The 23,188-nt window shown below is 36.1% G+C and overlaps 1 protein-coding gene across 1 annotated transcript in view; it reads right to left on the bottom strand.

The window, feature by feature from the left end:
* Positions 1–8,356: 8,356 nt before the first annotated feature.
* The window catches only part of LOC142356608 (uncharacterized), a 52,877-nt gene continuing 38,045 nt past the window's right edge, over positions 8,357–23,188 (bottom strand). The window contains exons 16-19 of the mRNA XM_075408477.1: positions 11,121–11,673; positions 10,580–10,780; positions 10,179–10,304; positions 8,357–8,783 (exon numbers count right to left, since the gene is read on the bottom strand). Of these exons, the coding sequence (XP_075264592.1) occupies positions 8,668–8,783; positions 10,179–10,304; positions 10,580–10,780; positions 11,121–11,673 (996 nt within the window). The 3' untranslated portion in view covers positions 8,357–8,667. The remainder of the gene's footprint in view (positions 8,784–10,178; positions 10,305–10,579; positions 10,781–11,120; positions 11,674–23,188) is intronic.

Here is a 23,188-nt window from a genome sequence, read left to right as displayed (position 1 = left end):
TTTACTGCCGTACATATCAAAATTGCATCACTGATTGGTTTTTTATTACTATGTCATACGATTCTCTGAATACACTGCGTTTGGGGTTCGGGATACCTTATGCGGCGCCCCGCGCTCTCTGAATTGGTAAGAAATTGCAAAATAATCGAATCTGGATACGAAGTTGGGTATCTCTTACTCCGTTTCAGCTAAATTTTTGCGATTGTGAACACTTGAATACGTGGCAATAATAACGTAGTTCGATTTTGAGTTTCAGGTTAAATTCATGTATGACAATTTGTGCTAATAAAAGTTACGAAAAACAAATGTTGAACAAAGTGAACAAATCCGTATGGCTCCGATAGAATGTAGCATTAATTTTCGCTTGTCATGCTACTCTAGCCTTGCTGCTTGAAGTGGCCTTGAAGCGCTTTTCAATTTGGTTGTTGAATTAGTAAGCTCAGCCGCCAGAAAGACAGTTAATACTAGGAGTAGACTAAAGGTTGGGCTGTACTCAGCTGCATACGTAACAAAAAAAAATGATAAAATGCGTTCGAAATATTTTTATTTTAGTAAAATATACTTGAAAAATTTGCAAAGTTTACATAAGCAATTTAAGGAAGAAAATTTTTCAATCAAAATTAATATTTTCAATAGAAATCCCCTAATTCATTTTCTTTGTTTCAATGAGCCCTATCAATATGTATATATCATAAAATTATTACTCGTGCGGTGGTTGAGGAGTAAAGGAATGCTGAAGTGTGATTAGTTTTGAAGAACCACACTCAACACAATGAACTTGTGTGACTTTCTAAAAATTTATATAATGACATACATAGATGTCCTCAGTCTACCACTTCATCCAGTTTTTGAAGACGAAATTTCATGCAAAGTCGGTGGTCAAACGAAAACAAAATTTGCAGAACAATAAATACGCATCAAAGCAGGACAAATAAAACTGCGAAGAACTGCGTTTGAGAGAAATTAAAAATCCAAATTCGTCATTATCCCCTATTTTCCATCCTGTTTACGAAATTCATGACTGATCGGCAAAGACCTCTTGAGTCAAAAAGGACAGGCACCATAGATTTCATCAAATTGTAGGAATTGATTTAAAAAACTGTTCGCATCTTTATTTTATAAAAAGACTAGACCAACATAATCCGAATTCTTTCGAGTGTAATAAATCGTGCAAACCGCAACAAGCTTCAGTTCTCGTCTTTGTTTCTTAAAAAAAAACAAGACCAACGCAATCTGAATTCTTTATATTGTAAAAATTAAGAAACCGCAACAAGCTTTCTGAGCGTAACGCAATAATAATTAACATAGCTGACTAACGTTGGGTGAATTGCTATCAAACAACCGTCGAGCTGTTGGCTTCTGTATCAGCCAGCTGGGGCTTAGGGATGATCGCTTTAGGGGCGTGATTGGAGGTGGATCAAGTTTTTGAGTGACTGGGCAGGTGAGGGTTGGATTTACACCACGAATTGTCTTGGTCAAAAATTTTGGTCAATTGCAAATCTAAAGACTATGACTGCCTAACGCTCTAAAAGAACTGTTCAGCCACTCAATGCCCTTCGTGTGTTACCTGTTTATTCCATTTAGGTAAAAGAGGAGAAAAAGGGAAAAGGGTTAGACGAATAATCGCAAAACAGAATCAGATCAGCCAAAGATAAGGTAAAGCCTACATAAAAGAGAACATGAACCTACTAATGTCTGAAAAATTGCTCTCGAACGACAAGCGGGTGGAACAACCTTTGACCCCGCCGGTATTCGGACCATAAACCTCCCGATCCATAACCATAAGCACTGCCTACTCGACAATCAGTCCCTAATTGTTGCTATGCAGCAACCAATTTTATATTAAAAAGCTTTACTTCTGAGTGGGCGCAATGGATGTCACTGAAAAATGAAGAACGACAGCGTGAAAAAGTCAATTGAGAAATCAAAGAATGTTCCCGAAGAAAAGCGCAAAAACGGTCAAGCAAAAAAATTGCATAAAAAGACCAACATGTTTACAAAAATTGCTGAACTTCGTTCAAGAGCAATTAATCACATGCCTACTAATAAAATTTCTGAAAACTTCATTTAACATAGCTGGCAGATTGCCAGAAAATAGCCGCAATAGATTCGTAGATCGGTAGTCTAAAAAAAATTAGTAGAAAAGACAGACCAAAAAAATTCGTCTTTTCATTGAAGGCTCTGTTATATTTTGGATTAAAATCTGTATAAGTTATTGCTGCCTCTATTAGCTGATCTCAAATAAACTTCATTTAGAGTGACACACACCCAATTGACCTTATCTCTTTGAATAAAGTAAATAAAAGTCAATTTCAAACTGAGGAATTCATTTTTGAGAGTGAGGTAAGTCAAGTGTGACCAAAAATTTAATCACGCGCATGAACAAAAAAACTCGCTCCCCTAAGAGCGAAGAATGACATCACACATGCAATTCAGTTAAAATTGCATGAAAGAATGAACAAAAAGTGGCTCTGACGTCATATGGTCGTAACAAAAATCATGACGACGAAATAAAAAAACAGCAGGACAAATCTTGACGTACAATTTAAAGAATTTTCATTGACTAAACAGAAAACGAGACCTAGAACGGGCTATTAATGGATTTGAAAAACCATTTAGAAAAAAATCCGATCCAAAAAATTGAAAAAACAGTAAAAATCAAAGCGAAATTGCCGCATGTGAACAAAAAACCACTAGCGAGAAAGCGAATTTTTGTTCAAACACCGTTTTCTCACTCTACTTTAAATTTGGAGCGAACAATTTCACGGCGCAAAACCACTCGATATTTCGCTCCATTTCCTGTTTCGGCGCGACCAAAATCACTACTCCAATTTGACTTCAAATATCATGAAAATGTATGAACAGATCTTAAAAAAAACAGCGCCCCAATACAATTCAAATTCTTTGAATTGTAAAAAACCAAGAGAAGGATATTGCTGTGCGGCTATTAAAAAGCTATTAAAAATCAAAATTTTTGGATTGAATGTCGATGTTTTAACATTCATTTGATAGACTGCTATCAAGCTCAAATGGAACTCGTTTTCTCAAATGTTTCCCCTCACACACACTCGTGACAAACATAGCCGGCAGATTGCCGGAATAGCTGCGAAAGAATAGACCTGCGTGCCACATAATAGAGATAGAAACAGACACAGATCTAAATTGAAAAAAAAAATCGACGCCGCTCAAAAAACCTAGCAAAAAACATTCGGCGATAAATTAATAAAGCTTGTTAAAATTCATTCCACAGAAGCCTCTTATTAGGGACATTTACTGCACATATGAGTTCCTTTGACCTTAAACAAACTCAAATTAAACTTAAGTTTTAAAGTGCAAAAGTCATTTTATTGAGTGAGATAAGTCACGTATGGTCACAATCTAATCACGCAAATAACCTAAAAACTTTTGCTAAAGCGAGTGAGAAATGACGTCACGCGCGCAAATGCCGTTAGTGAGAAGATGAAGTCAGAAAATTTGACTTTTTCAGCTTTGCTGTTTGAACAAATGTAAAACGAAAAAAGAGCGTCAGACGACGAAACAAAAAACATAGCAGGACAGGTCCTGACGTACAATTCAAAAAATTTTCATTGACTAAACAGAAAACTAGACCTAGAAGGACTTTGAGTGAACTGGGAAAACCATTAAAAAATCAGATAAAAAAATTTCAGACTGGTCTAACAAAAAATCTAAAAAATGACGAAAAAGTGCTAAATATTTCAATATTTTAGGCTCAAAAACTCCTAAAAATGACCTTTTAAACTTGAATTACGGCCTTCCCAGTAGCTTCACCACTCTGAGTACTTGAGGGACTACTAAACGCGGGCCTCTAATGAAACTTGATGCCCGCTGAGCTTTACCTGTTTATCCCGTTTTGAAAGCTCAAAGTCATGAAAACAGGTGTGAAACCATCTCACAAAAACAAAAAAAAACATAGCAGGACAAGTCCTGACGTACAATTCAAAGAATTTTCATTGACTCAACAGAAAAAAACTACACCTAGAATTGGACTACGAATTAATTGAGAAAATAATTTTTAAAAAATCAGATAAAAAAAAAGAAAAAAACAGAAAATCAATGACAAAATGCAGCATGTGAACACAAAAAACCACTAACGAGAAATGAAAATTTAATTCAAACAAAAAACTAGGCCGAGAATGGCTGTGAATGGATTGGGAAAACCATTAAAAAAAATCCGATTCGAAAAATCGAAAAAACAGTAAAAATCAGAGTGAAATTGCCGCATGTGAACAAAAAACCACAACCGAGAAACCGAATTTTTGTTCAAACACCGTTTTCTCCTTCTACTTTAAAATTAGAGCGAAAAAATTTCACGCCGCAAAACCACTCGCTTTTTCGCTCCATTTCCTGTTTCGGCGTGACCAAAATCACTACTCCAATTTGACTTCAAAAATCACGAAAAAGTGTGAACAGATCTAAAAAAAACATAGCAGGACAAGTCATGAAATACAGTCCAATTAATTCAATGAAAGACAGACCTGATGAACCTGACCAGCAGATCAATTGAACAACCCAGCCAACGAGACAAAATCTCAAAAGTTGAGAAACTAAAAGAATCGAACAAACTAACCAAAAAACGATCATTGCTAAAACCCTTGAAGATTTTAACTTGAAGGCCATATATGACTCATTTCAAAATACTCATTAACTCACGCAAAGAAGAATCTGCCACTAAAAGTAGATAAACTTGACAAATATGACAAATGCATCAAGAAACTGAGAAGAGAAAATTTAAAGAAAATTTCCAAAAATAGGGCTATAAAAAAGATTGAAACATTCTTTTGACTTTGGAGTTCTGTTTTGTAAACCGTCTACAACATTTAAAAAGTTTCGTTGGCCAGTAATGATAGTTAAACTCAGAGAATGACAAAAAAATCGAAAAACTTGAAAACAATCGAAGATTTTAAATTGCAAGCTTTATTTAAAAAATTCCCTACAATAGCAAAACAAAGAATTGGAAACTATTTTATTGCACCTAGAAACTATGTAATAACATACTAGCCAACCTTATAGGAGGTTCCCTGGCCACTGAATAAAAATTTTAAAAATTTGAAGAAAAAATGCAATTTTATTAAAAAAAAATGGTAAAAGATATTGAAATGTTGAATATCATTCCATTGCCAAAAATTTTTTTAGTAAACTGTTACCAAACCCCAGATGAGGCTTCTTGCCCCTGGGGCTGGAAAACTTCAATAATGACAATAAATGTCAGAAAAATTGAAAAAAACCCAAGTTTTGGTAAAATTCATGAAGTTAAAATGTTTCAAACCATTTCGTTACCACTAGAAACTATGCAATAACTAATTATTAATCCCGAGAGGAGCTTTTTTGAGGTCAAAGTCTGAAACAACTCAAAAAATGACAAAAATTTTCAAACAATTTGAAAAAATTAATATAAATTACCGTGTTTATGTTTGGAGTAGCAATAGATATAGCTCTTAAAGTGGCCGTAAACAGCAATTACGTATTGCAAAGGACCTTTATCAAATTTAATAAACCTTAATTTCAGACTGGCCTAACAAAAAATCTAAAAAATGACGAAAAACTGCTAAAAATTTCACTATTTTAGGCTCAAAAACTCCTAAAAATGACCTTTTAAACTTGAATTACGGCCTTCCCTGTAGCTTCACCACTCTGAGTACTTGAGGGACTACTAAACGCGGGCCTCTAATGAAACTTGATGCCCGCTGAGCTTTACCTGTTTATCCCGTTTTGAAAGCTCAAAGTCATGAAAACAGGTGTGAAACCATCTTACAAAAGTTAAAAAAAACATAGCAGGACAAGTCCTGACGCACAATTCAAAGAATTTTCGTTGACTCAACAGAAAAAAACTACACCTAGAATGGACTACGAATTAATTGAGAAAATAATTTTAAAAAAATCAGATAAAAAATAAGAAAAAAATAGAATAGAGTAGTTAATTCAATTGGATAGTATTGGACAACATTTCAAATCATCACATCCAATTACAATCCAATTAGGACACAAAATGAGCATAATTGCTCTTCAAGTCTGTGCCCATATACGCAAAAAATTAATAACCCAAATAAATTGATGGCATCTTGCTGAAGCGTATTAAAAGTTAGTAATAGAGGGTAAAAACATCCCTATTATCTGAAATGTAAAGCTCACTTATTTTTGATATATGTGCTTTCACTTGCTGAAAACTAAAGTTTTGAAAGTTTTCGGGTAATAAATTCAGTTGTTTTAGCCAATTATATGTTTTCTTCAACAAGTTAGCTAATGACTTTTTGTTTTTTGTAGTTTTCGAAATTGGTGGGGGAAATAGGCCTCTTAAACTCCATCTCGTTTCTTTTTTAATGACTGCTAGACTTTGCGGAATTATGTATTGTAGCGGAGATTCGGACCTTATTTGTTTAAAAAGTTCTTTGACAAGTTCAATCACGTAAAGTTCGTATACAGTATATATCTTGTTGTCAATTAGTGTAAGACCTAAGGATTCATATTTTGTCCTGAAAAAAATTGCTCGAATGATTTTTCGCTTTACCCTATCAATTTTTTCTAAATTCTGTTTGCTTGTGTTCCCATAGACTAATAGACCATAAGTTATGACCGATTTGGCAAAAGAGTCATAAAACATTAGAAGACACCTTCTTGAATAAAAATGTCGTACCCGATACATTAGTCCGCAAAACTTGTTAAGTTTTTTAACAACAAAATCAACATGATCACGGAATGTTAAGTTCTTATCAATGTAGATTCCTAAATACTTTCAAGATGTGTTGTAATCTAGAGCATTATCCTTGAGTTTTACTTTTTCTTTTGTGGGTTTACCGAAATTTATAGCTTCACTTTCGACATAATTAATTGTTAATTTGTTAGTATTTAGCCAGTTGGAAACTCTTTCAACATCCATTTGTAGAGGCGAATTATTGTCATTACTGGCATTAACAACAGTGTGTATCATCGGCGAACATTACTAAAGTGCTTTCATTACAAACTGCGGGGAGATCATTGATATACAAAATGAACAAAAAGGGCCCAGAACAGAGCCCTGAGGTACGCCACAAACTATTTGCTTTTCTGTCGTTTTTTTGCATCCTGCACTTACAAACTGGGTGCGCCCAGTTAAGCAATTCTTTAATAGCTCTAAAATTGGACCTCTGAATCCATATCTTTCTATTTTTAGTAACAAAATTTCATGATCTATTGTATCAAAAGCTTTGCTTAAGTCAATAAAACTAGCTTGCCCAGTTTTTTTGTTGGCAATAACATTTCGAATGTACTCCGTTATGGTGGCAACTGCATGCACACATGACATTTTAGATCTAAAGCCAAACTGATTGTTCGCTAGCAAATTATTTTTTACACAAAATTTCATCATCCTCTTAAGTAAGATCTTCTCCAGAATTTTGCTTATTGTACTCAGTAAACTGATAGGTCTGGAATTACCAGGGTCAGTCTTGTTTCCTTTTTATATAAGGGTATTACTTTGGCTATTTTTAATGAATCTGGGAAAATACGCTCTAGCAAATAATTAATGGCTCTTGCAAGATGACATTCAATAATGGGAGAACAACACTTCAAAATTTCGTTTGAGATTCCATCATGAGCAGTACTTTTCTTGTTGTTCATTTTCCTCAAGATTTTTGTAACCTCTGATTCATTTGTTTGATGAAGTACCATCGTTTTTTCATTATTGCGTATATTGCATCTGCTTTTTTCGTTATTAAATTTTGCAGATAATTTTGGTCCAATTGAAACAAAGTAATCGTTCAAGTCATCAAGATTTGGTAAATCGATGGTATTGTCCTTTCTTTTACAAGTTTTTAGTGTCCTATAAATAATTTTTGGGCTTGGATTTTTGCCTAGTTTTTTGAAAAAAAAAACAGAAAATCAATGTCAAAATGCAGCATGTGAACACAAAAAACCACGAACGAGAAATGAAAATTTAATTCAAACAAAAAACTAGGCCGAGAATGGCTGTGAATGGATTGGGAAAACCATTTAAAAAAGTCCGATTCGAAAAATCGAAAAAACAGTAACAACCAGAGTGAAATTGCCGCATGTGAACAAAAAACCACAACCGGGAAACCGAATTTTTGTTCAAACACCGTTTTCTCACTCTACTTTAAAATTAGAGCGAAAAAATTTCACGCCGCAAAACCACTCGCTTTTTCGCTCCATTTCCTGTTTCGCCGTGACCAAAATCACTACTCCAATTTGACTTCAAAAATCATGAAAATGTGTGAACAGATCTAAAAAAAACAAGCATACAGCTTCGCAGCTATAAAAATAATTTGGTAAGTTGGAACAATAACTGCGCAAATCACATCCGCTGCCGATCAGAGAACTGGAAAAATCGTGTTGATAAAAATGCAACCTACAACAGATTGAATTAAAAGGATAATTTGCACACATTCACTTGAAACAAATGATCACAAAATTGTACAAGCAGCCAATCAGGAACATGAAAATAGAACCAAATTAGGTAACAGGTAAAAAGATGGAATACATAATTCAACTTACATGTATATACCTGGAAACGTTGGACATAATGCTTTTTACAACATGAACAATGAGTTTGGTTCCTCAATTAGATAATTTTTAAAACAGTATATATCAAGCAGCCTCGATTCAGTTCATAAGTTCATTACGATCAAAGCGCTTCACTAAAGTTTTGAGGTTCTAGTTGTTTGCTTCTTGTTCAGTTTTGGGCTCCAACTCGTCCAATTTCTTATTGATAACCTTCATTGTGTCCTCGAGAGTTGAAACATTGTCTTTCAGCAATCGCTTCAGGGAATCTAAAAACAGGATTACATCTTTATGGTGACAAAAATTGTTTAATCTACAGAAAAGAAAACAATGATTCTTTACTTTAAAGAGCACTAAACGCAAAAAAAAACCTCTAAAATCAACTGACAAATATGTGTATATCACTAAGTTCTGGACTCAAAACTAAGAACTTTCTAAAGCATTCTTAACCCTCGAAATGACCATTCTTCAGGGATTTGCTATATAAAACATACCCGGCAGATTGCCGGAAAATAGCCGCCGTTGATTCCCATAACTCTATTGAGATTGAAAGAAAAGAAAATATCAACAAAAATTGATTTTTGTATAAAAAAATTTTAAGTGCGATTTATTTTGATGTCATTTCGCAATTGAACATACTCCTGTCTCACAGTGAGAGGCTACAGGGCCTAGTATCAATACTAATAAGCATTATAGATAGTAACCAAAACTTATGAGAACAAAGTTCAAGTACCGGGCATCTAAAAATGGGCTTTATGGGTTTATCCCGTTTCTATTTCTGACTTTGATTTTTTTTTATACAGACTCTCTTCATTTTGAATTGCTTTGCTGAGCAGCTGCTGTTTAAAAGGACATTGAGCAGAATGACAGAAGAGAGAAACTAACCTAGAGAAGTCAAAAAGATTTCACGCAAAATGTCGAAAAAGCGGCAAAACGGGTAAAGCGAAAAAAAGTTCGACGAAGTAAATAAAAACATAGCAGGACAAGTCCTGACGTACAATTCAAAGAATTTTCATTGACTAAACAAAAAACTAGACCTAGAACGGACTACGAATGGATTGGTAAAACCATTTAGAAAAAAATCCGATCCAAAAAATCGAAAAAACAGTAAAAATCAAAGTGAAATTGCCGCATGTGAACAAAAAACCACTAGCGAGAAAGCGAATTTTTGTTCAAACCACGTTTTCTCACTATACTTTAAATTTAGAGCGAAAAAATTTCACGCCGCAAAACCACTCGCTTTTTCGCTCCACTTCCTGTTTCGGCGTGACCAAAATCACTACTCTAATTTGACTTCAGAAATCATGAAAATGTGTGAACAGATCATAACAAAAAGACAGCACCCCAATACAATTCAAATTCTTTGAATTGTAAAAAAAAATAGGAGCGCTATAATAGCCGGCTGAGAAGATGAGGGCGGCTATTAAAAACAGAACGAATGCGTAAAAATCATTTACGCTCGAAATGACCGTCGAAAACAAAACTTTCAGAACCCATTTCTGAATTTCTACCGCTTGACTTAAGTAGCTTCGAATTAACTTAAGTGTAGTCACACAAGAAAAAATCCGAAGTCACTTGAAGAGAAAAATCCCAAGTCGTTTTGATTTTATTTACCGGTTACCGTAGCTCATCTCTTTAGACCAGTCTAAATCAGTGAGTGTTACCTTGTGTGCGGGTGAGATGGGCGTTGGAATTAGCTGTTTGTGACAATGTGGCCCTGGTCTCTCCCAGTTTCTTCCTTAGAGTCGCACTCTCTTGTGCCTCGTTATCGTATTTACTCTTCATTGCGCCTGAAAAACACGACAGATGCAAAATAAAATATCCATTCAAACTGCATCATCAACATGCCATGATCAAATTTAAATGAAACAATGACTATTATGAGCTAATATTAGGGCTTTTGGTTAAATCCCTAAGGCAGTCTGCTGTAAAATTTTTGGATTTCTACATGCTCGAGCATCCCATCACGAGTTCCTATTCATTCCAATTTTAATATTAACAAAAGATACCGGAATGAGATCATTCATAGAGGACATTTTTCAAACGATTCCCTACAATTACGTACTGTTGTCCTTCTCCAGGTCAATGACCCGTGACTTGAGGACACTGTTCTCCGACTTCAACTGGTCTGCCTGGGTCATGACGTTTCTCAGGTTGATTGTGGATCCTTCAAACTGGACGTAGTCCCCACACAATGCTCCTCCTCCCCCACTGCTCTCCTCACTTGATGGCAGAGCAGAAGAGGATCTGTATGCTGAAGAGTTGCCTAAGAGGGAACATTTGCGTTACTGCATCTTCATTTACCTTTACTTCCCCTCCCCTAAGTAAAATCCCCACTTACAAATTATTATATCATATACCACATTTTATTTAAGGAGTGGAAAAAACTCCGAAAATTTGTGTTAACCTCATTCACATCCTTATGAGTCAACTTCTTGCTTTTTGAAAGATAGCAAAATATTGAATTCCTGCAGCTCACTTAATGCGCTCAAAGAGCAACAGGCACCACATAGAACATCATCATTCTCAAAATAGAATCGTTCATCAAGTAATTCAACGAAGAAACAATTCTTTGCCAGTTAAAGTCCCAAAAGCGTTTCACTAACCGAGGGGTGAATCGGAGTGGTACTTGAAGGCGTAACTAGCACCCTCTTCCACTTTCTCGTCAGTCATGTCCTGGTAGTTGACCAGATCGAGTTTGGATACTTTCCCAACCAAATATTTCAACTGGTTCTTAGACAGACCCAGGCCCAGAGCATCAACACAATCTTCCAGGTCCCGCTGCTTAATATAACCAGAAAACGATCTGTCGAAGAAAGAAAAGGCCAGAAGCAATTGCGGGTAAACAGTTTTTGAGACCATTTTCTTTTTAACTGCAACTACTTGTATTTCATCATCATCTTTTTTGTCCGAGTCTGTTTTCGCATTCAATTCTTTATTTTTGACGTTTTGTTCGGAATGATCTCCATTCTCAGTTTTAAGCTCTACACTATCATCGTTTTTGATTCGCTTGCTGCTCGGAGGAGCAGTTTCATCATCAACATCGTCCGTCTTGACTTCATCTTCAGCTTTCATGTCGCTCTTCTCCTCTGAAATGTCTTCCTTTGTGTCACCATTAGGTTGTGCGTTTTCCTTCTCGAGTGATCCTTCAGCTGTATCCTTGAACAAGAAAGTTCAAGTTAACTCAACTTTCAAACAATACCAACCCAGCATAGCTTCAAAAAAGAGCCCCGGTAATGTGCTTTCTCACATGATGTTGCAACCCTCAATCCGCAAACATCGCCTATAAAAAACACGGCAAAATTTGACAAAAAATTTCTTATTGATATTTTTTGACAGTTCTATAACTGTCCTAAGGACAGCAACCATGAGAAATATAGCTGACAGTTTGCCAGACCGGAGTGTGGTGTGGGGGGGGGGGGGAGGGGGGCAAGTGATGAGGGGTAGGGTTGCAAAGGCAAGATGATAGGGGGTTCAAATCGAGAGTTGGATGAGGGTGGGCAATGGGAGTGTTGAGGGCGGGGGATGATGGCGGGGGGGGGGTGACTGAGGGGGTTAAAATTTTTACGATTAAGAACCACTGTCACGCCCCTATTTCGTCCCTCATAGTTACGTGATGATATTCCTTAAAATATCCATAATTAAGTGCTTTATATTAATTAATATTCAGTTAGTTTCAAGGCCATTTATAGCTAACATTTCCATCTAGGCCTGTAACCTCTAATTTGTTTATGTTTACAAAAAACAACCGCCGAGTGACAGTTTTACTAGCAAACACTTCAAGTGCCTAAAAGCCTCAATATTTACTTTTTTGAGTTTCTTGATGATAAATTCACATAATCAGTAAATAACTTCATGAGAGATTATGTACTTGGTGAAGTAATTATTCTGATAAAGTAGGTGCTAATACGGAACTTGTATATGTACTTAACGAACATCAAGAGACGTACAAAAGCCGAAAATCGCCCTACTTGTAAATCAGTAAATATTTGCGAAGGACCAATACAACTGAAGGCACAGTCCTGCGGAACCCACTATCAGCAGAACACCGGAGAACCAGCCTGACAATCAGTTGCCTATCATCTCATAAAACTTGATAAACTTGAGAAACTTCTTGTTAAAATTATTAAACAATTCTTGCTAAAAATAAATAAAGATTGAACTGGAAATTCTCTTGAAAAAACTCCAAGCTTGGTAAACTTAGTTACAGAAGAAATAGCGACTAAATTAACAGCAAGGCAATTAAAAAGCAAGGCAAACTAGTGGATATATCACGCATCTGAACCGCTCAATAAAAGGCTATTACTAGCTAATTTTATTCAAAATATATCTGCTAAAAATCGCACTGTGAAACACCAAAATAAGTCCTTGTAAAATGCTAATTATTCAAGTTAATTACTTCAAATATAAACCTCAATAACACCACGAGGATCACTATTAAAGATCAGTGCGTAACATGGTGACAGGAGTTATTAACTGTTTTCCAGTTTAACGGACCGATAATTCGATTAATTCCTTGATATTTTCGATATTTCTTTTCTTTATTCTGTTGTTTTCTTTCTTCTCTTCTTCTCCATTACCTTAAGAGCCTCCAATTATCCAGAACCACATCCAGCACTTCCTTTCCAAGCAAGATGATAACACAAAAAGCAGTAACAAAGGAAAGAATGGGTGGAAACTGTTTGTGTCTCTGTGAACTAAGTGTAACAGTAATACAAAAGTGTTTGAGTGGACAATAACTGGAACAAACTCAACCACAGCCACCACAACGGACAAAAACAACACAGGGTATTTGCAAGCGAGGATATTGTGAGTAAATGAATTTGTAAAATTAATTTTGGTGCTTTATTTATGTCAATTTATGAAGAACAAATTCTCCCCGCTATTAATAATTGCCGAGCTTCCCCCAATTTTGTTGAACATATTGAAGGAAATAACATCATTTATACCCATAACAGCAATAAAACACAAGCTCAGATAGTAAGCGCTTTTTCCCCTTCAGCTTATAAGACCATCGTTATTTATGTGCTAGATAAAGATGATAAACGTGTAGCAATTCATTGGACAGCAAAAAGTTTAAATCAGAAATCTCGCAAATTTGGCCTTATTCGTAACAAACTTCAATCTGATAGAGATATTAACCTTGACAACATCATTACTGATTATCAGATAACATCAGAATAAGCTAAATTACTGAAACCATCACTTAAACATTAATTAAAAGAGGGCAAAACAAAAGTTTAAACAAAAAAAAAACAATTACATTCTATTTCCCCACCCAGCTCCGGAGGTTAATGAATCAAACAGTGACTTCGGTCAATTATGCTGTTGCCTATCTGAGTGCAGCTTCCACAAGGCCTGTGCGGTCGTGGTCCCCACGAATTTTCCTAAACTAAGGGGCACTCTTTAGAGGTGAGACTTCGGCGGCCCATACGGCTTCAACGATATAAGTCTGACGATTCGACCGGAGCTTTAGGAATAGGTCTATAAGCAGCCCTTCTTTATTATTTTTAGAACGAATGGTTTCAGTAGTTTCTTTTCTGATATTCTTGTGCTATTCATTTAACTGTTTTCACTTAAATCCCCTTAATCTCTCCATTAAGTTAAGTTAAGCGTGCTATTTAATACTTTAGAACGAAAATAAGACTGATTGAACGAAAAGTATATAATCTAACGGGTAAAAAGCGAAATGGCACACGCGCAGATCAACATAACGCCCTTTTCCGGATCAGAAACGGACAATTTTAACGAGTTTGAACAACTAATAACAGGTGCAATCGGAGTAGCAGCAATCGCAAACGCACAACAAGCGAACTTTTTGCAATTACATTTAAAAGGAGACGCTTTACGATACTTCTTAACCCTACCAGAGGCTACCAGACTAGTCTTCGAAGACAGTATAACAGCTCTAAGAAATAGATTCACGCAGGATGACTTGAGAGAGATCAGAATTATAAAGTTAGAGAATCAAAAGTTTAATCCAAAAACAGACACTGTTAAAAACTTCTTAGTAAAGTTAAGAACTGAAGCCAATAAAGCAGATCCAGCACCTGAAATAGTGGTAGAGCCAGCAGGAGCAGGTGACCCAGAGGCTCGTAGATTCGAAAGAGAGACAGCAGCAAGAGAATCTGCCATTGAAATGTCAGAAAATCGAAAAAACGAGCAAATAAAGCGATTCTTTATTAAGTCCATGCCAAACTGGCTTAAGCCTAAGCTTTTAGAAAGGCCAGATACAGATACCATTGATCAATTATGCACCTTAGCTAGCCAACAGATTGCAATAAGGGAGATGTGTAACAGAGAAGAGTACTTTGACGACGGATTTAATGAAATAACTGAATCAAATACTGATAAAATGTTAAAAGCAATAGCTACTATTTCAAATAATCAGAAAGAACTTGAGCAGAAACTTGAGCAGAGAACAGCACCTAAAAATGAGCCATCAGAACAAGGCCCAGTAAACACATTCACACCACATTACCCTCAACAAGTCTACAAACAAAGTTATAGACAAAATTTCCGCCCTCAATACCAAAATTATCGACAAAATTACCCTCAATATCAGTCTAATTACCGTCCAGTTCAGCAAAACTATCGGCCCCAGCAACAGTATGCCCCTCGTGCTGATAATTACCGAGAGTTTAGACCACAATTTAATGCCCCTAGACCGTTTCATTATAACGAACAGCCACAAACTCGTAATTATTGGACCGAACCTTCAGACAGTCCCCCATTTGTTCATCCAGCTTATGTTAATAGACCAGTTTACCGGTTCCCAACAAAAAATACCCCACAAAACCTTCTTAGACAGGGTATAGTTCACGATAGTCCAGTACACAACCGATATAGCACTCAACAATCAAATCAGTTTAATCGTGCAAGTAACCCTCAAAATAGAAATATGAGAGGTATGAATTTCCCATTTAATCAACAAAAAAACTAATAAAGCCACCCAACTTTAAAAAACAAAAATAAAAATTATAAAAACTCAGTTAACTATTATAACGAAAGCACGTCTAGTCCTAGTTTAGATAAAGTAATAGAGTCAGTTTATATTAAAAGTAACAAAAAGCGTAGAAAACGCAAAAGTAATAATAACAAAAGTAAAGTTAATAATTCTGTGCAACTCCCAACACAAGTACCTCAATCCTCACCAAAGCCAACACCACATGTTCAGCAATTATTCAGCATTGTCCCACTTTTAGGCAGAACATTGTCCTATGTTAAAGTTAAATTTAATGGAGAATTAGAAAGACGCGCACTAATCGATACAGGAGCATTTGCAAATGTGATAAGTCGTGAGTTTTACAAGGAACTAATTAATACAAATATCAATTCAATAACAGAAATAGAAAAGCCTGATCTAGATAAAGTTAAAATGGCAAACGGAAATATAGTTAAAATTGACAAAGCAATTAAAGTTACATTTAAATTGGGCACACAAACATTTACAGAAGATTTCCTTGTTTTAATTGTCACAACTCCTGTAATATTAGGCAATCCATTCTTTGTTGAACATAAAGTTAGCATCTGCCCAGGACAAAGTTACATTAAATTCCCTGATCAAACTCTGCAAATAAATGAAATAAAGCCAGAAAAGCAACCCAGAAGAGTTGTAAAACGTAAAAAATTTGGAGTTTATACACAGAAAAAGCAAGTTTTACAGCCGAATCAACAAGCAGTATTAGAATGTAAGCTTTATGATAAACTAGAATCATTCACTGACCTCTGTGGGGTAATAATTCCAAACGAAATATTTGAAAAAGACAGTGAAGTAATATTAACATCCTCTTTAAGTAAAGTTGCTGAAAATAACATTCTGTACATCTATGTCCTGAACATTACCGATCACCCAATTACCATAAACAAAGGCGAAGAAATAGCCAAATTTTCATTCTTAACATCAGACCAAGCTGAAAAGTTGTTAGAAGTAGGTCCTCAATTAATTAATGTGGCAAAAATGAGCGAAAATTATTTAACAGAAAGAAATCAACTAATTCAAGTTACAGACACCCCAAAAAGAAAGGCTCAACCAGCGCAACCAGCACCAGAATATGAAAAACTATGGTTCCCAACGCCTGAAACGTGCCCAGATCCGACAAACTTGTCGCCTTTGCAGAGAGATATTTATGAGCAACTGCTAAAATTGCAAGAAATGGAGAAATTAGATCCAAAGGGTAATAATCAGGATAAAATAACATTTTTGAGCAAGTTTCCGTGGGAAAAATCAGCCCTCAATGATGAGCAAAAAGCAGTAGTAGGTGAACTACTAGTCGAATTCAGTGATATTTTTGCGAAACACAGATTTGACGTTGGATATAATACAGATTTGAAAATAAAGTTAACTCCAGAAAGAAGCATACCAATTTACGAACAAGGCCCTCCAACGCCCGTCCATTTGAGAAATGAGTTACAAGTAGAGCTCGCACTAATGCATTATTACGGACTGATAACAACTTTGTCTCAATCAAGATATAGTAGTCCACTTTTCGCACAACGAAAGAATTCAGGAAGACTTAGACTATTAATTGACTTGAGAAAAGTAAACCACTTGCTGAAAAATGACTACGTGAATACCAACTTCCCGATTTCCAACATGAGTGACGCAATAAATTACTTTGCCGGGAAAAAATTGTTTACGAAACTTGACTGTTCTCAAGCATACCACTGTGTGCAAATGGCAGACGATGTATCAGTGCAACTGCTAGCATTTAACTTTGCTTCGAGAACTTATGCTTATAAATGTCTTGCACAAGGATTGAATAAGTCAGTAACAGGATTCAGTTCCTTTATTAGACATTACTTGGACCCATGCTTAGCTTCAGGAAATTGTACCTAGTTTATGGATGATATTGGAAATGCAGTAACAAACTTTGAACAATTGGTACCGTCTTTACGAGAAATCTTTACATGTATACGTCAATCGGGACTGAAATTGTCTCCTGAAAAGTGTGAAATAGCAACCGATACAATGAAATTCCTTGGAAATAACATCAGTGCAGAAGGAATATCACCAGAAAAATCAAAAATAACGAAATTTCTTGATAAATTTAAAATGCCGAAAACAACAAAACAAGTAAAACGATTAATCGGCTTCACGCAATTCTTCCGAAATTACATCCCTAATCTAGGTGAAAAACTAATGTCCTTTTACATGCTCCTGAAGAAGGATGCAGTAATAGAAACCACAGAAGAACATGTAAAAGCATTAGAAGTAATAAAGAAGGATCTAATGGAAGCAACGAATATAACATTGCGATTGCCAAAACCAGGGCTACAGTATGTAATTCTTTGTGACGCTAGTTACCACGGTGCAGGTTTTGTACTAATGGTGGAAGACTATGTAAATGAAACAGGAAAGAAAGAAAAGAAAACATACGCTCCCGTTTCGTTTGGATCGCATTTGTTTAATGCCACACAATTAAAGTTCTCAATTTATTACAAAGAGTTCCTAGCTTTGTACTATGCACTGGACTACTTTTCAAACTACATTTGGGGATCAAGCAAACAAGTAATTATACTCACCGACAACAAAAGCCTTACACAATTCTTTCAGTCAAAAGTAATACCGCCATCTCTTTGGAATTGTTTAGACAGAATACTCGCCTTTAATATAGTAATTGCTCACATTCCTGGACGCGCTAACTACGCCGCAGATTTCCCCTCCCGAATGGAGAATGACAAAACAGCAACAATGTCTTTAAAGTTAACAGATAGAATTCCAGTCAGAGAAATAGAAATAGATACTGAAGCACCAAATCCTGATATTGAACTGAACGTATTATTTGATACTGAAAACTTTAGTAATGAAATTAATAACGATGAACTTGATGTACTTAAAAAGCTTGGATATTATGAAGATTACAAAAAACGTCAAAGTAACTCACCAATCACAGAAATACAAGGGCTATTAAAACTTAAAAGAAAACAAGAAATAAATTCAATTGAGTACCCAAATCCATTAGATGAGTTCCCAGACCTTACAGACAACTTAATTAGCCTTAATTTAGCAGAAGAGCAGCAAAAAGACACAGACAAAAGAACAGTAATATATTGGATTCAACAAAATAATCAACAACCAGACTTAAAGTATGCAACAACAAGTTTAAAAAAGTATCACAAGCACTTAAATAGATTAATTCTTGAAGGGAATGTCTTATACCGGAATTTTTATGATGATACTGGAAAAGTACTTCATAAACAATTCTGTGTACCTAAGCATTTGTGGAGAGAGACTATATATAGGCTCCATAATTCACAAACAGCAGGTCACTTAGGCACCAAAGCAACAATTCAGGAATTTAGAAAGCGATTTTATTATCCAGGTTTCACCGATCAATTCATTAGCTTCATCAAAAACTGCCTTACTTGTCTACAATTGAACAGAGTACCAAAAAGCCACATCACACCGAAACTGCAACCAGTCAGTTCACTACAATCATATCTAGGAGATATGCTCCAAATTGATTTAGTAGGCCCCCTAAAGTCATCGCAGTATAAGTATGTTTTGAGTGCAATAGATGTCTTCACAAAGTACCTATTCGCAGTTCCATTAACAAATGGATATGCCGACACAGTAGCCCGAGAACTAGTAAAGGTGTTCTTCCAACACAGCTACATTCCTCAAACAATACTTAGTGACTTAGGAACCAACTTTACTTCTGAATTAATGTCAGAATTAGCAAGTTTACTAGAAGTAAAGTTAAAACATGCCTCACTAAAGCACCCTCAGACTATTGGAGCAGTAGAACGATCTCACGCACCACTGAAGCGAATTCTGAAACTTAATACAGAAGAACAATGGAAAGACTGGCATAAATATGTTCCTCTTGCAACCTTTATTCATAATACTTCATATCATTCAACAACAAATTGTTGTCCTTCAACTTCATTCCATGGCAGAGAACCCATAAAACCCCTTGACATACGGTTCTCCAGAAAAGTAATGGATGCAGTAGCAGTAAATTCCGATTTTGAAAAATGAACTGCAAGATGCCATGATGCAAAAGTTCGGGGAAAACAAAGAAAAACTGACAACCGCATACTTGAAGTACAAAAAGTATTATGATCAAAAAGCATCAGCAAAACCGATTCTGGAGAAATCATTCTGTTTACTTTTGAATCCTAAGCTACTAGAACAATCAACAGTAATAGCTTCCCAAGTACAGAAATGGCTCCCGCTATATAAAGTGGAAAAAGCCCTTACTGATTCAAATTACATCATTCGAAAAGTAAATACGAATTACACACAATGTGTTCATCGCATCAGACTCAAGCCAATTAAACCAAGTGAAACTCCTGAAGACCTCGAAGTCATCAACCCGGTAAACTTTCAACCAGATCCATCTAGAAGACAACATATGGAGCCAGAGCTTTTTGATAAACACATTCCAGAACTGATAAATGAACAAGAAAAGGAAATAAAACAAGCTACAAAAGAGAAACAAGATACAGTCAGAGTGACCATAAATGTTCCCCTAGGTGGACCATTAGCAGGACCAGCAGTAGCAGCACCTCCAGCAGTACCACCAGCCCCACCAAGGGTAGTAGCACCAGCAGTTAAGACCACGAACTGCCCCAGTTCATCTTCCAGTATTTGACTCCTCAAGTTCAGATGAAGCAATCCCAAATCTTTTGGATAAAAATAGTAGTTCAGACGAAAATTTAGCTGACCTAAATCTGGACGCAGAGCAAATTGCCCGAATACCAGTTAATCCGTTAATTGCTGATGAAATCAGACAACAAGAACCAGAAGTTCGTGTTCCTCTAGTATCATCCTCATCAGATGATGAAATGTTTCTACCATCTCAACAGCCACAACCGTCAATAGTACCATTCGATATTGAATCGCCTCCAGAAACACACGAAGAACAATTTGCTTTAACTGATAGAAAAATAAGAGCCAGACCTTATAACCCAAAACGAAAACCAGAGAAAAGTTCATTCAAATCAACAGACTACCAACAGCGGAAAAATGTACGCGGATTTAAACGTGATAGAGAAATAATGTTGCCTAAAGAAGATAGAACAAACCCTTACCTAACCAACCAAGTTAGAAGATCAGGCAGTCCTAGACCAAAAAATGCACGTGCCAGACTGGAACAAGAAGAAAAACGTGAAGCAATAAAAGCATCAGCACAAGCAGCACAACAGTCAACTACCCCAAGTAGAGAGACAAAATTAGATCAAGTAAGAGCTAGCATAGCAAAATATTCAGGGAAAAAGCCCAGCAGTTCAGCAAACAAACCAGTAACCAGATCTCAAACAAAAAACTCTTCACCAGGCTCTTCAAATCAAAACTTAAATCACTTTAGTCAAGAAATAAATGCAACTTATCTAAGTTCACCAACGGATATCTTATACTCTCCACACTCTTTTGCACACTGTATATCAGCAGACCTTGCAATGGCAAAGGGATTAGCCAGACAAGTCAAAAGGTGGTACCCAGCAGCCCCAAGTGCAATTAGACTTAGATATCCACCTGATATCGGCTCAGTTTTAATTTACTTCGACCCCATTTCTGAACGTTATATCTTCAGTTTAGTTACCAAATTTAGATACTATCACAAACCCACATACGAATCAGTATTAGCAAGCCTCTATGAACTGAGAGAAATAGTAATAGATGCAGGAATTACACACTTAAGTCTTCCAAAACTCGCCAGTGGCTATGATAAATTAGATTTTAACATCATTTTTGAGCTTATATGTCAAGTCTTCGACCCTCTACCCATAACCATCTATATCCACTAGCATGTACAGACCCAGTACAGTCTAGCAGCACCCTTTATCCGCCCCAAAAGCCCAACAAGCCTGAGCAACTTAGCCCTAAAGCCCAAAAATCGCCAAAAAACCGAAAATTTTTGACCTCAAAATCCAGTTATTTTGATATATCTCCAAAACTACTTGTCCGAACCTGGATTAACCTATTGTTCTGAAAAGCCCTCATCCAGTAGAAGCGATTCCAGCCTTTATTGACCCCATTCGACCCTTCTAAGTACCAAAAACTTAGTCTAAAATTGACCCTTCCGAAAATCCTAGGTTCAACTCAGAAAAACAGTCATAAAATTGTGAAAAATGCCCCGATCATTCCAAATTTTTGCGCTGCAGCATTTTTCAAGCCGAGGAACCGACATGCAAATTTTGAAGCGATTTGAAGAACTTTAAAAATCGAGTGACGCTGGAGCCCTCAATTTTTGACACTTTTCGAATCCGCTCGAATTCAATGATAACTCCCACAAAAAACCTTCAATTGACCCATTTTACAGCCCTAGATCATCCTACTGCTCACGCTTGACATCCCAGTACCCAAAAATCCCGTCAAAAATCAATAAAAGTTGAGTTATGACAAAAATACCGAACCCTACCAAAGTGTGCTAAAATTGATTAAAATGTAGTGTAAATTATACCCCAAAAATATGCCAAAAACTGTCCCAAATGCCCCCAGCAGCTACTCCCAACTGCCACCTACATGGTACAACCTCAAACAACCGTTAAAACTCAATATTTCCAAGTATATGTGAAAATGACGAAAAAACGAAAATCGCGCTTCTGCTTCAATCCTCCGCTTCAAAAATTTTGTCATTTTATTCTTCACCTGACCCGATTAAAGCCACCTATACCCCTTACAACTCTAGTGTAACCCCCCACTAGCCTTGTAGTACCATAAAAACCAGTCCCAGCTCATCCCAGTATCAACCATGAAGACTTAAACCCAAATAAGCTCTGAAATTGCCACAATTTTGTCAGGAAAAATTCAGTTATTTCCAGCTAGAGTCAATATTATTCACTTCTGACAGCAATTAACCATACCATCAGCACTCCCACATCTATATCTCTCAGAATATGCACTCCCAACCTCCTAGTGCCAATACAAGCTGAGAAAAGACTCCCAAAGTAACGAAAATCACAGAAAATCGAGTGTAATTTCAAGAAAAAGTGATCAAAAATGCATCTTAATACCCGAATATGCCCAATTTTATTGTTAATTCAGTTAGCCCTACTCATGAGCAGTCCAACCATAACAATATCAATCATTCTGAACAAGTTTTTCATAGCCTCATAGCCAATAACCTATCCCCTATCTGGGCCTTTCCAAAAAACCCAGGTTCACTGCAGCAAAAACGTTATAACTCGTGAAAAAATAGTCAAAACCACCCAAATTTTTGCGCTGCAGGGTTTTTTGAGCCGACAAAGCGATTCACCAATTTTGAGCTCAATCGAAGAATTTTAAAAATTGAGTGACGCTGGGCCCCTCAATTTTGGAGACTTTTTGAAAATTCACGAACATGTTCATAAAATCCAAAATACTGATATTATTATAATTCTGATCGAAAACCTGATATTATTAGCTTAAAACATCCGCATGCTCAAGCTCTACACGCCCATATCAAAAATATTGAAAATTGTTAAGTAAAATGTTGAAATAATAGCAAAAAACTGAAGCCTACCAAACTCTTCTCAAATTCGTCAAAACAGAGCCAAATTTAGAATATAAAAATAGTATCAAATAGCCGAATTATGAGCCCATATCCAATATTCAGTCTCCCTAGTAGTTACCCAAGCCCAATAAACCCATACAACCGCACAGAAATTCATAAATGTTGAAAAAGTGAAAAAATCGAAAATTGCACATATTTCACAAAATTTGGTCCGAAATTCTAAAGTGAAAAAG

Source organism: Convolutriloba macropyga, chromosome 2, assembly GCF_964194025.1.
Source record: "Convolutriloba macropyga chromosome 2, txConMacr16.3, whole genome shotgun sequence".
NCBI lineage: Eukaryota > Metazoa > Xenacoelomorpha > Acoela > Convolutidae > Convolutriloba > Convolutriloba macropyga.
The sequence above is the reverse complement of the archived record's forward strand: the minus strand, read 5'-3'. Positions and strand labels throughout refer to the sequence as shown.